Source organism: Oryctolagus cuniculus, chromosome 4 (genome assembly GCF_051225735.1).
Source record: "Oryctolagus cuniculus isolate XC-2025 breed Fujian yellow rabbit chromosome 4, ASM5122573v1, whole genome shotgun sequence".
Classification (NCBI taxonomy): domain Eukaryota; kingdom Metazoa; phylum Chordata; class Mammalia; order Lagomorpha; family Leporidae; genus Oryctolagus; species Oryctolagus cuniculus.
Genome location: NC_142870.1, coordinates 131,597,700 through 131,609,830, shown reverse-complemented (window position 1 = coordinate 131,609,830; position 12,131 = coordinate 131,597,700). Strand labels below are relative to the sequence as shown.

The 12,131-nt window shown below is 39.6% G+C and overlaps 1 protein-coding gene across 20 annotated transcripts in view; it reads left to right on the top strand.

Moving 5' to 3' along the window:
* RNF13 (ring finger protein 13) overlaps window positions 1-12,131 on the top strand; it is a 171,410-nt gene that overhangs the window by 49,149 nt on the left and 110,130 nt on the right. For 5 of the 20 annotated variants that reach the window (XR_016233254.1, XM_070072671.2, XM_070072670.2 and 2 more), the window contains one exon: window positions 5,154-5,230. The exons of the other annotated variants lie outside the window; for them this stretch is intronic. Coding sequence is in view for 3 of the 5 variants with exons in the window: in XM_070072671.2 (XP_069928772.2) it covers window positions 5,216-5,230 (15 nt within the window). In the remaining 2 variants the exon portion in view is untranslated. Of the gene's footprint in view, window positions 1-5,153; window positions 5,231-12,131 lie in introns of those variants that run through there. 20 annotated transcript variants of the gene reach the window in all.

Sequence of the window (12,131 nt, the reverse complement as noted above, 5' to 3'; positions counted from 1 at the left end):
TACACAGTGACTTCTGTTGTTGACTTAACAATTTGACACTCTTGTTTATGGCATCAGTAATCTCCCTAGGCTCTAGTCATGAGTTGCCAAGGCTATGGAAGCCTGTTGAATTCGCTGACTTCGATTTTATTCTGACAGGGTCATAGTCAAAGTGGAAGTTCTCTCCTCCCTTCAGAGAAAGGTACCTCCTTCTTTGATGGCCCCATTCTTTCCACTGGGATCTCACTCGCAGAGATCTTTCATTTAGGTCTTTTTTTTTTTTTTTTTTCCCCAGAGTGTCTTGGCTTTCCATGCCTAAAATACTCTCATGGGCTCTTCAGCCAGATCTGAATGCCGTAAGGGCTGATTCTGAGGCCAGAGTGCTATTTAGGCCATCTGCCATTCTATGAGTCTGCTGTGTATCCCGCTTCCCATGTTGGATTGTTCTCTCCCTTTTTGATTCTATCAGTTAGTATTAGCAGACACTAGTCTTGTTTGTGTGATCCTTTTGACTCTTAGACCTATCAGTGTGATCAGTTGTGAACTGAAATTGATCACTTGGATTAGTGAGATGGCATTGGTACATGCCACCTTGATGGGATTGTATTGGAATCCCCTGGCACGTTTCTAACGCCACCATTTGGGGCAAGTCTGATTGAACATGTCCCAAGTTGTACATCTCCTCCCTCTCTTATTCCCACTCTTATATTTAACAGGGATCACTTTTCAGTTAAAATTTAAACACCTAAGAATAATTGTGTGTTAATTACAGAGTTCAGAGGTTGAATATCTTAATGTTCAAACTCATAATGAGAGAATGAGGATGAGGATTGACTATTGATGTTGTTTGCCAATTTAAAAGTTAAGATGTCTGTTTTACTAATTTGTAAAAGTTCTTCATATATTGGAATTATGAACTTATTTTTTCAGTGTATGCTTCAGATCATTTTCCCAGGTTGTTTTTTATCTTTAAATTTTGTTGAAAATTACAGAAGAATTTTTCTCTAGTTAAAAGTTGCTATCTTTTCCTTTTTATCTGAAGTTATAGTCGGAAAATCTTTCTCCATTCCAAGGTGATATGAGGTTTTTGTATTATAATAGTTGAAATACATGAAATGTTTATCTTTGTACCACAGAATGTTTTCAGTTTGTTCTAACTTTCTTAAAATTCCTTGTGGAAGTACAATAAACCTGATAATTTCAACTCTGATGGCAAGCATCTCTGGGAGGGACATTAACATGCTTTTAGTTTTTTAAAAAGGATTTCTATATTTACTTGTTTGAAAGAGTGAAAGAGACAGAGAGGGGAGAGATGGATGGAGGGGAGAGGTGGACGGAGGGAGGGGGAGGAGAGAAAAAGAGAGAGAGAGAGAGAGAGATCCTTTATCTGCTGGTTTACTCTCCAGATGACTTCAGTAGCTATGCCTAGACAAGGCCAAAGCCAGGAGCATGGACCTTCTTTTAGGTCTCCTACATTGGTAACAGGGACCCAAGCACTTGGGCCATCATCCGCTGCTTTCCAAGATGCATTAGCAGGGAACTGAGTCAGAAGCAGAGCAGTCAGGGCTCAAACTGATGCTCTGAACTAGGATGCAGGTGTCACAAGTGGCGGCCTAGCCAACTGCGCCACAACACCAGTCCCTTAGATATGATTAATTGTTAAAGTGATCATATAAATATGATTAAGTATCTGGTAACAATAAAAAAATTAAACAAGAGTGAATGCTGCAACATAGGAAGCAGTCTGCACACAGACTCATAGAATGACAGTCGCTTTAAGTAGCACTCTGACCTTGGAATCAGCCCTTGAAACATTCTGGTCTGGCTGAAAAGCCCATGAGTGCATTTCAGGCTTGGAAAACCAAGACACTGTGGCAAAAAATGTCCTACATAAAGGACATCTGTGGGTAAGACTACAAATGAAAGAAGTGGTCATCAAACAAGGATGTACTTTTCTCTGAAGGGAGGAGAGAACTTCCACTTTGCTTATGGCCTTGTCTAAATTCTAACGGAGTTTGTGGATTCAAAAGGCTTCCATAGCCTAGACAGCTCATGTAAAGAGCCTCGGGTGGTCACTAACATCATACAAAAGAGTGTTAATTGTTAAATTAACAACAGGAGTCACTGTGCACTAACTTCCCTTGCAGGGCCTCTGTCCTCAATGAGTTGTATTATGAGAGTTAACAGTAAAACTTGTTCTCAAAGATATATCTCTATCTGTCTATCTATATCTATATTTATATCTAAATAGATATAGATATACATGATGATTTTTTTGTGTGCAAATTGTTGAACTTTTTACTTAATAGAGGATTAGTCTTCTTCATCTGAAGTTAATTGAAAATGAATCTTGGGGCCGGCACTGTGGTGCAGTGGGTTCAAGCCCCAGCCTGCAGTGCCAGCATCCCGTATGGGCACAGTTTGAGTCCCGGCTGCTCCTCTTCTGATGCAGCTCTCTGCTATGGCCTGGGAAAGCAGTAGAAGATGGCCCAAGTCCTTGGGCCCCTGCACCCACATGGGAGACCCAGAAGAAGCTCCTGGCTCCTAGCTCCACAGCTTAGCTCTGGCCATTGCGGTCATTTGAGGAGTGAACCAGCAGAATGAAAGACCTTTCTCTCTCTCTCTCTGAGAGGCTCTACCTCTCTCTGTAACTCTGTTTTTCAAATAAATAAAATAATTCTAAAAAAAAAAAGAAAAGAAAATGGATCTTATTGGAGAATGGGACTGGGAATGGGAGAGGGAGGAGCAAAGGGGTGGGAGTGTGGGTGGGAGAGCAGGAATGGTGGGAAGAATCACTGTATTCCTAAAGTTGTACTTATGAAATGTATAAGTTTGTATTCTTTAATTAAAAGGTTTCTTCGGGGAAAAAAGATTTAAAAATGTTTTTTAAAATTTCAACATTATATGACTGTTTCTCCTTGTAAAAAATATATAAAGAGAAGATGCATATATAATAAAAAGGAAAATCCTTCTTTTACTCCTTCCTCACCTATATATACCAGTTACACTTCCCTATTCAGAGTTAAATATAAAATTTGTGCTTTGGAGTTAAACAATTTTGTTTATATTAGAAGTCCTATTAGAAAACTCTTGATCTAAATTATCTTTGCACCAATTTCTTATCTCAAGAATTTGTACCCTTTGAAACGTGAATGGCCAGCAGACACATGAAAGGATGCTCAGGATCACTAGCTATCAGGAAAATGCAAATAAAAACCACAGGGAGGTATCATCTCACCCCAATTAGAATGGCTGTCATGCAAAAATTAAAAAATAACAAGTGCTGATGAGGCTGTGGAGGCAAGGTGGGCATGTGAACTGGTATAACCATTGTGGAAGACAGAATGGAGATGCTTCAGAAATCTGAAAATAGATCTACCATATGACGCAGCCATCCCTCTCCTGGCAATATACCCAAAGAAAATGAAATCAGCAAATGAGTTATCTGTCCTCCTCTGTTGATGCCACTCATTTCACAATAGCTATGTTAGGGAATCAACCTAGATGTCCATCAACTGATAACTGGATAAAGAAAATGTGGTATGTATACAAACATAAAAATGAAAGAAGTCTTGCATTTTGCAACATAATGGGTACAACTGGAGACCATTATGCTTGACCTAGAAAGACAAATATCATATATTTTTTCACTTTAATGTGAGTGAAATGGACATCTAGGGATTTGATTACTGGTTTGTTTTTTTTTTTTAAAGATTTTATTTATTTGAAAGATAGAATTACAGAGAGAGGGAGAGACAGAGAGAAAGGTCTTCCATCTGCTCATTTACTCCACATATGTCCACAACATCCAGAGTTGGGCCAATTGGAAGCCAGGGGCAGGTGCAGGAGCCCAACCCCTTAGGCCATCTTCCACTGCTTTCCCAGGCCATAAGCAGAAAACTGAATTGAAGGCCGGCGCCACGGCTCAATAGGCTAATCCTCCGCCTGTGGCACCAGCACACTGGGTTCTAGTCCCGGTCGGGGCACCGGATTCTGTCCCAGTCGCTCCTCTTTCTGTCCAGCTCTCTACTGTGGCCTGGGAGTGCAGTGGAGGATGGCCCAATGCTTGGGCCCTGTACCCGCTTGGGAGACCAGGAGAAGCAAGCACCTGGCTCCTGGCTTCGGATTAGTGTGGTGCACCAGCCGCGGCGGCCATTGGAGAGTGAACCAACGGCAAAGGAAGACCTTTCTCTCTGTCTTTCTCTCACTGTCCACTCTGCCTGTCAAAAAAAAAAAAAATGAATTGGAAGAGGAGCAGCCAGGACACAAACCGGCACCCATTTGGAATGTTGGCACCACAGGAATACTTGTCTGTATTCTTGCTGAACAATAGTCTTTCTGATTTTTATTTGTTGAACTCTTGATTTAGTGGAGCAATAAGCCTGTGACTTAAATTAAAAATATGTTATTGCAAAAATTAAAGACATGGAGAAAGAAGTATCAGTATATTGTTAGAATTGTATCCATGAAGTACATGAAATCTGTTCTTTTTATATTAATAAAAATAAATGCATAAAAAGAAGCAAAAATAGAATTCACATCCTTTGAAATCATGGGAGATGGAATAAAAATATGTTAATATCCTAAGTTGACACTTCTCTGGATGCTTTATGTCTACACTCCCTATCTCATTTTATAGAAATCCAATCACCTTAACTATGCTTAGGGTCTTTCTTAATCTCAGTTCACATAGGGAATAAATAAACTGGTCATTCTTTGTGCAAGACTTTCACAATATGGACCAAATTCTACCTGAGATGATGTTTTCAAGGTATCCTAAGTGTGTTCTTTTTGAATGGTAGCTGTGGTTGGTGCATGACTTCCTTTTTCTGTGATTCTTTAAAAACTAACCTAGAAGTGGCTGTGGTCAGATCAGAAGGGAAATATATGACATTATTATGTTCTTATAAGTTTAAATATCTTACAAGAGACGTGATAATGGTTTGGTTGCTGTCCAGAATTAGACATTCACAGGGAGTTCACCACTGAAAATCTCAACTGGACATTACAGACGTCTTTGAGTTTGGTGTTGTAACCTTATTTTCTTCCCTTCCTCATTAAATAAAATTGAACTCAAGTGTTGCTGCTTTGCCACATCCTTGCCAAGACTTCATATTCTCAGAATTAAACTTCTGCTAAACTGATCATCCTCCATCCTCCCACTGCTTTCTCAGGCCACATCAGAGAGCTGGACTGGAAGAGGAGCAACCTGGACTAGAACCGGTGCCCATATGGGATGTCAGTGCTGCAGGTGGAGAATTAACTTAGAGTGCCATGGCACTGGCCCTTTGTCATTCTTTTTTGTTTGTTTGTTTGTTTGTTTTTACAAAGTATTTGCTTATATGAAAGGTAGAGCATCAGAGAGAGTGAGAGTGAGAGAGATCATCCGTCCCTGATTCATGCCCAAATGGTCATAACAGTCTGAGCTTGGCCAGGTGAAAGCCAGGAGCCAGGAACTCCATCCAAGTCTCCCACATGGGTGGCAGGGGCCCAAGCACTTGTGTTATCATCTGCTGTCTTCTCAGGTACATTAGCAGGAGCTGGATTGGAATTGGAGTAGACAGGACTTAAATGGGTACTCTGATATGGGATGTGGGTGCCCCAAGGCATCATAATCTGCTGTGCCACAAAGCCCATCCCAGAATGTCATTTTCTTAAGGTTGTAATCTTTATATCACAACTCTTTAGCAGTACCTGGCTTGGAATTAAGAAAATATACAATTGGTTGTTTCAGTAAAATATGTAATTAAAATGCAGTTAATGCTTCAGGTTAACCTAATAGCAATGTTATAAGGTAAGCCTGCAAGTTCCTAGCTGATAAAAATTTCTTAGGCAGGGATTTCTTCCTATCCATCCTGCTACTTAAATAGTATCCTCATGAAATGAGACCCTTGTCTTTTGAGGATAGTGTTAACAGAATTTAATTTTGTATCAACATTGATTAAAGTATATTTTAATGAACAAACCAAGACTGATCTTCAACTGTTTGTGGAAAAGGAATCAAATGTGACCTGTCTGTGAAAGTTACTGATAGCTTTTGGAAGAATGTTCTAATAAATAAAGAATTAGAGAAGAAGACTGAATTTTTTTTTTAATTGTGGTTTGCTTTACTTTTTGGGTTTGCAAGTTCCTAATTGATATAAATTCCTTAGACAGGGATTTCTTCCTATCCATCCTGCTACTTAAATAGTATCCTCATGAAATGAAACCCATGTGTTTAGTTAGAGGATAGTGTTAAAGGAACTTGCAGGCCCAAAAAGTAAAGCAAACTACAAACATTCAATACAACTACAAGAGAACGGAGCAATTCACTCTAAAATGAAAGGCAGTAGAAGAATTTATTTATTTATTTGAAAAGAGAGGGAGTTAGAGAGAGAGGGGGAAATACAGAGAGATCTTCCATCTGCTGGTTTACTCCACAGATGGCTGCAATGGCCAGGACTGGACCAAGCCAAAGCCAGGAGCTAAGAGCTTCATCTGGGTCTCCCAAATATGTTGTAGGGGCCCAAGTCTTTGGACCATCTTTCACTGCTTTCCCAGGTGCATTAGCAGGGAGCTTGGTTGGAAGTAGAGCAGCCATGACTTGAGTCAGCACTCGTATGGGATTCCAGCATCGCAGACACTGGCCCTGATATATTTTTAACATTTTAGGAATTTGTTTATATAAACAAGTTAATCTGTCTCACATTAGGAAAGCTAAGATACTGTGGCTGTTTTAACTCTCTTTGGTCTATGTTTGAGTGTAAAAGTTATGACAGAGAGTCTCCTTTGACATCAATATTTGAAGGGTTTGTATCAAATTTTGGAATCAACCTCAGTTGCCTTTTGGACATATTGGTTCATTTATTTTTGTAAATGTCTATTTCTCTTCCTGCTTCCCATTTTTGAGCTTGATGAGGTCATACTGTGTAGTTCTTGAGAACATAGGCTCTGAAGTCAACCGTCTGGGATTGCATGGCTGCTTTGTTTACCTGTGGGCCTGTTTATCCTAACCTTTTTGACATGAACTTTCCTCATCTATAAAATGGAGATGATGGTAATGGTAGTTACCTAATAGTGTTATTCCTAAAATGAACTAAGTTTTGTATATTTAAAGGGCATAAGTGCCTGACACAGTGTTGAGGGCCATGGCTTGGCAAATGTGAGTTTTATTAACTGTTTGCTATTACTACAGTTATTAATCATCAACTCATAACCTCAGGTTTTCTTTTTTTTTTTTTTTTTTGGACAGGCAGAGTGGACAGTGAGAGAGAGAGACAGAGAGAAAGGTCTTCCTTTGCCATTGGTTCACCCTCCAATGGCCGCCACGGCCGGTGCACTGCGGCCGGCGCACCGCGCTGATCCGATGGCAGGAGCCAGGTACTTCTCCTGGTCTCCCATGGGGTGCAGGGCCCAAGCACTTGGGCCATCCTCCACTGCACTCCCTGGCCATAGCAGAGAGCTGGCCTGGAAGAGGGGCAACCGGGACAGAATCCAGCGCCCCGACCGGGACTAGAACCCCGTGTGCTGGCGCTGCAAGGCGGAGGATTAGCCTAGTGTGCCATGGCGCTGGCTGTCTTCAGGTTTTCTTAACAAGATAACTCACCAGATTTCCCCCTGCCTTCGCACCTGGCACTTTTACACTCTTACCAAAACATTCTCTGCTGCCTTGCTTCCAGCTTTTTAAATAATATTACTATATTCTTATGAATTTTTCTCAGTGTATAGTTTGCCATTCAGTAGTAGCTGAATGAAAGGAAAATCTCTTTTAAAAAACAGCACCATATTAAATTATTTGCCTCTTTATGATCTAATAATCAAAGTTATCAGCAAAAGTAATTGTTTCTATGACATTTACCTTGAAATATTATACAGTTCAAATATTTTCTGAAGCATTCAAGAAATATTACACTTATTATGATTTTTTAGTTTAGGTGATGTGACTATTTCAATTAAAAATTGATGGTCCAATCCACTTTGGAAAACTGCTTGGCAATATTTATTAAAATTTGATACTCTGTGATCTAGCTTGATAGCCTATGATGGTATATCTGTGTATATATTTAGTTCATGCGTACTTGTGTTCACAAAAACACTTGTCCTAGAATGTTTCTAATAATACCATTTATAATAGCCAAAATTATAAAATACTCAAATGCTCATCAATAGTAGAAAAAGTTATATATTCACACAATGGAATACTAGGTAGAAACAAAAATGAAAGACCTACAAAGTTTATCTCAACAGTATGAATAAATTTCACAAACACGTACTGAGAGAAAAAGTGTGAAAGAACTCTTAGTATACTGTATGATTCTGTTTATGTCAAATGTTATACTTCTGATATGAATGTACTGTTTTTGCTTTTGTTTAGGCAAAAATAGTTTTAAGCTGTTAGAAGCCCATGTGATGCCATTGGGAATGGGATTAGAGCACTGACTGGCAGTGGGGATGAGGGAGGCTTCAGGAGTGCTGTCCTGTTTTCTGAAACAAGTGTGTTCAGGTGGCAAAAACATATCAAGTTGAAAATTAGATTTTGTGCACTTTGCTTTCTGGATATTACAGTTCTGAAAACTTTGTAAAGACGAGTGATATGTTTATATATCATAAGCCTGTTGTATTAAATATTTAATTTTATGTTTGATGATATTGAGATGTCAGTATACATGCCCTGTATTTTTCAGCATCCATCCCTGTTTAATCATCAGGGGATTACAATAACAAAGAAGAGTGGGCATCCAGATTATTATTTTTAACAAAATATTTATGTGTTCATTTGAAAGAGGGACACATAGGGAGAGAGATAGAGGAAGAGAAAGATGGGAGGAGGGAGAGAGGGAGAGGAGAGAGTGAGCAGAAAGGAGAACGGAGAGAGATCTGTCCTTTGCTTCACTTTCTAAATGCGTATAACAGGCCAAAGCCAGGAGCCCAGAACTCCATCTGGGTTTCCCACATAGGTAGTAGGGATTTCAAGCACACAGCATTTAAATCATTATCTGCTGCTTCCCAGGATACGTTAGCAGGAAATTGGATTGGAAGACAAGTACCCAGGACTTGAGCTGCCACTCTGATTCCAAGTGATGGCTTAACCTTCTGTTCCTCAGCACCCACTGCAAACATTCAGCTTTTGACTCTCCTAGGATTTGGTAGTTTTCTTAGGCCTGCTGTATAGTAGCACAGAGTGCCCCTGTCAGAAAGTAGGCATAAGAAACGCTTGAATACAAAGTAAGCATCCTTTTAATGAAAGGAATTGGCCAGCTAGATAACACTGAGCATGTGGATCTGGGTTAAGGCAGCACCTTCTTGGCCACTCTTATTTTAGGGACAGAGAATTCTGCACAATTAATTGGCAAGTTTCATTATGCTATTTGGTATTTAATGACTCATGTTTGATGGAAGAGTAGGAGTTGAGTGAATTATTTTAGTAAGTTGTTCTTTTTAGCTTAATCCACAAGATAATATTTAATACTTTAGGAACTGCTTTTTTTTTAAGGGTTCTATCAGTTTTCCATTAAAGCAAAAAAGATTATTTTTAGGATTTTTAGCTTAAGTGTATCTGATTTTAATAAATTTTCTTAAGTTTAAAAATAATGCATTTTTAATAGGTTCAGCAATATAGAAATGACTAAAAAACAAAAATGCTTTTCTAGTTCTCCCAGAGGTCCTCATTTTGGCTTCTGTACACACCATGTTTCATTGATTCTAAGATGTACTGTATTACCCTACAGGTTAGCATTTCTGAAATTGGGCTGTGTATTTCAATTACTTTCAAACAGGTGGCATTCATGATGAAGTTATCATCACCTAGACATGGGAAATTTGGCCATAGTTAATCTTGTCTTCACTTTGATTGAGTTACATGCTTTCTTGGTATTTATATGGCTTGAGATTCATTGCTGTTATAAGCATGTTGAAAAAGATTTACTGCAGTGTGTGACTTGGCATTAAAGCCAAAGTTAGTGTGGACAGAAAGGCTAGAACAGAAAGCAGTGTGTAAATTTAATAAGAAATAAGCAAATATTCATTGTTGAAGGATGACCAGTTTCCTTTCCCTGAAAAGCAAAAAACCAATGCTTTATGGAATCAAGAAGAGGAACTACTGTATGAGTAAATGAAGGAGTGATGTATTTTTCCCCCAAAACTTGTGTAAGACCTTTCCCTATCACAAGCAATATAATTTAAGTCGGGAGGAATTGTCAAATTCTGTAGACAGTTGGTGTGACAAATTCAAGTACTATATTGAAATACTGTTAAGTCATTGTGTAATAGTATATTTCTTCTTCTTTTTTCTGTTTTTAAAAAGATTATTTATTTAATTGAAAGGCAGAGTTACAGAGAGGCAGAGAGAGAGAAAGAGAGAGAAAGAGAGAGAGATCTTCCACCTACTGTTTTGCTTCTCAAATGACTGCAATGACTGGGGCTGGGCTAGGCTGAAGCCAGGAGACTAGAACTCCATCTGGGTCTCCCATGTAGGTGGCAGGGGCCAAGTATTTGGGCCATCTTCTGCTGTCTTCCCTTGCCCATTAGCGGGGAGCTGGATTGGAAGGAGAGCAGCTAGGACTCGAAGCAGCACCCATTTGGGATGCTGGCACTGCAGGTGGCAGTGTTACCTGTTACACCACAGTGCCAGCCCCAGCTTATTTCTTATTGCAAATGAATTAGATCATCTTTATATGTGTTTATTTTTATTTTTTTAAAGATTTATTTATTTGAAAGAGTTACACAGAGAGAAGGAGAAGCAGAGAGAGAGAAAAAGAAGTCTTCTATTCTCTGATTCACTCCTAAATTGGCCACAACAGCTGGAGCTGCACTGATCCAAAGCCAAGAGCCAGGAGCTTCTTCTGGGTCTCCCACGAGAGTGGGCCCAAGGAGTTGGGCCATCTTCTACTGCTTTCCCAGGCCATAGCAGAGAGCTGGATTGGAAGAGGAGCAGCCGAGACTCGAACTGGCACCCATATGGGAGGTTGGCATTGCAGGCAGGGGCTTTACCCGCTAAGCCACAGTGCCAGCCCCATATGTGTTTTCACATCCATTGAGATAGTGATTTGGTTTTCAAAAATTTTATTCTGTTGATACAACATTTTAGCACGTTTTCTGATGTCAAGCCATCCTGTGTTTCTGTGTTTCAATTTGCTTTTTGCTTTTTAAACTCATAATTATCTTGCAGATATCTTTTCAATTTAGTGTGCATTGTTATACCTCATTTTAAAAATAGTTATATTATCTTTCTGTTATATGAATGTACTCTAATTTTACATAGCTGTCTTATCAATTTGCATGATTTCTAGTTTTTGTTATTAAAAACTGCATAGCGGGGCTGGCGCCATGGTTCTCTTCGTTAATCCTCCACCTACGGTGCTGGCATCCCATATGGGCGCCAGGTTCTAGTCCCGGTTGCTGCTCTTCTACTCCAGCTCTCTGCTGTGGCCCGGGAGGGCAATGGAGGATGGCCCAGCTGCTTGGGCCCTGCACCCGCAAGGAAGACCAGGAGGAAACACCTGGCTCCTGGCTTCAGAATGGCACAGCGCCGACTGTAACGACCATTTGGGGGGTAACCAATGGAAGGAAGACTTTTCTCTCTGTCTCTCTCTCTCACTGTGTACCTCTGCCTGTCAAATAAAAAAAAATAGCAGTAAACATCTTCTTATGCACACCTTTATATTCTCAGGCTAAAATATATTTATTTGCATTTTTATTGTTTGATAAAAAAAAGTTAAATGTTAAATTTTAATGAGTTTTTTTTGGGCATAGAAATGTTAAACATTGTTGGAAAAATATACCAGCATGTTAACAATGGTTGTCATTGGAGTAATTGACTTGTATAAGTGTTTTCAACATTTTTTATACTAAGAAAGATGGGACTTACTTTTTAAAGCTACATGTTTTTGAAATCAAATACTATTTTTTAAATAATTTTTAACAAAGATTTATTTAATTTATTTGAAAGTCAGAGTTACAGAGAGAGGTAGAGACAGAGAGAGGTCTTCCATCTGCTGGTTCACTCCCCAGATGGCTACAATGGCCGGAGCTGCTCTGATCCGAAGCCAGGAGCCAGGAGCTTCTTCTGGGTCTTCCATGCAGGTGCAGGGGCCCAAGGACTTGGGCTGTCTTCTACTGCTATCCCAGGCCATAGGAGAGAGCTGGATTGGAAGAGGAGCTGCTGGGACTAGAAC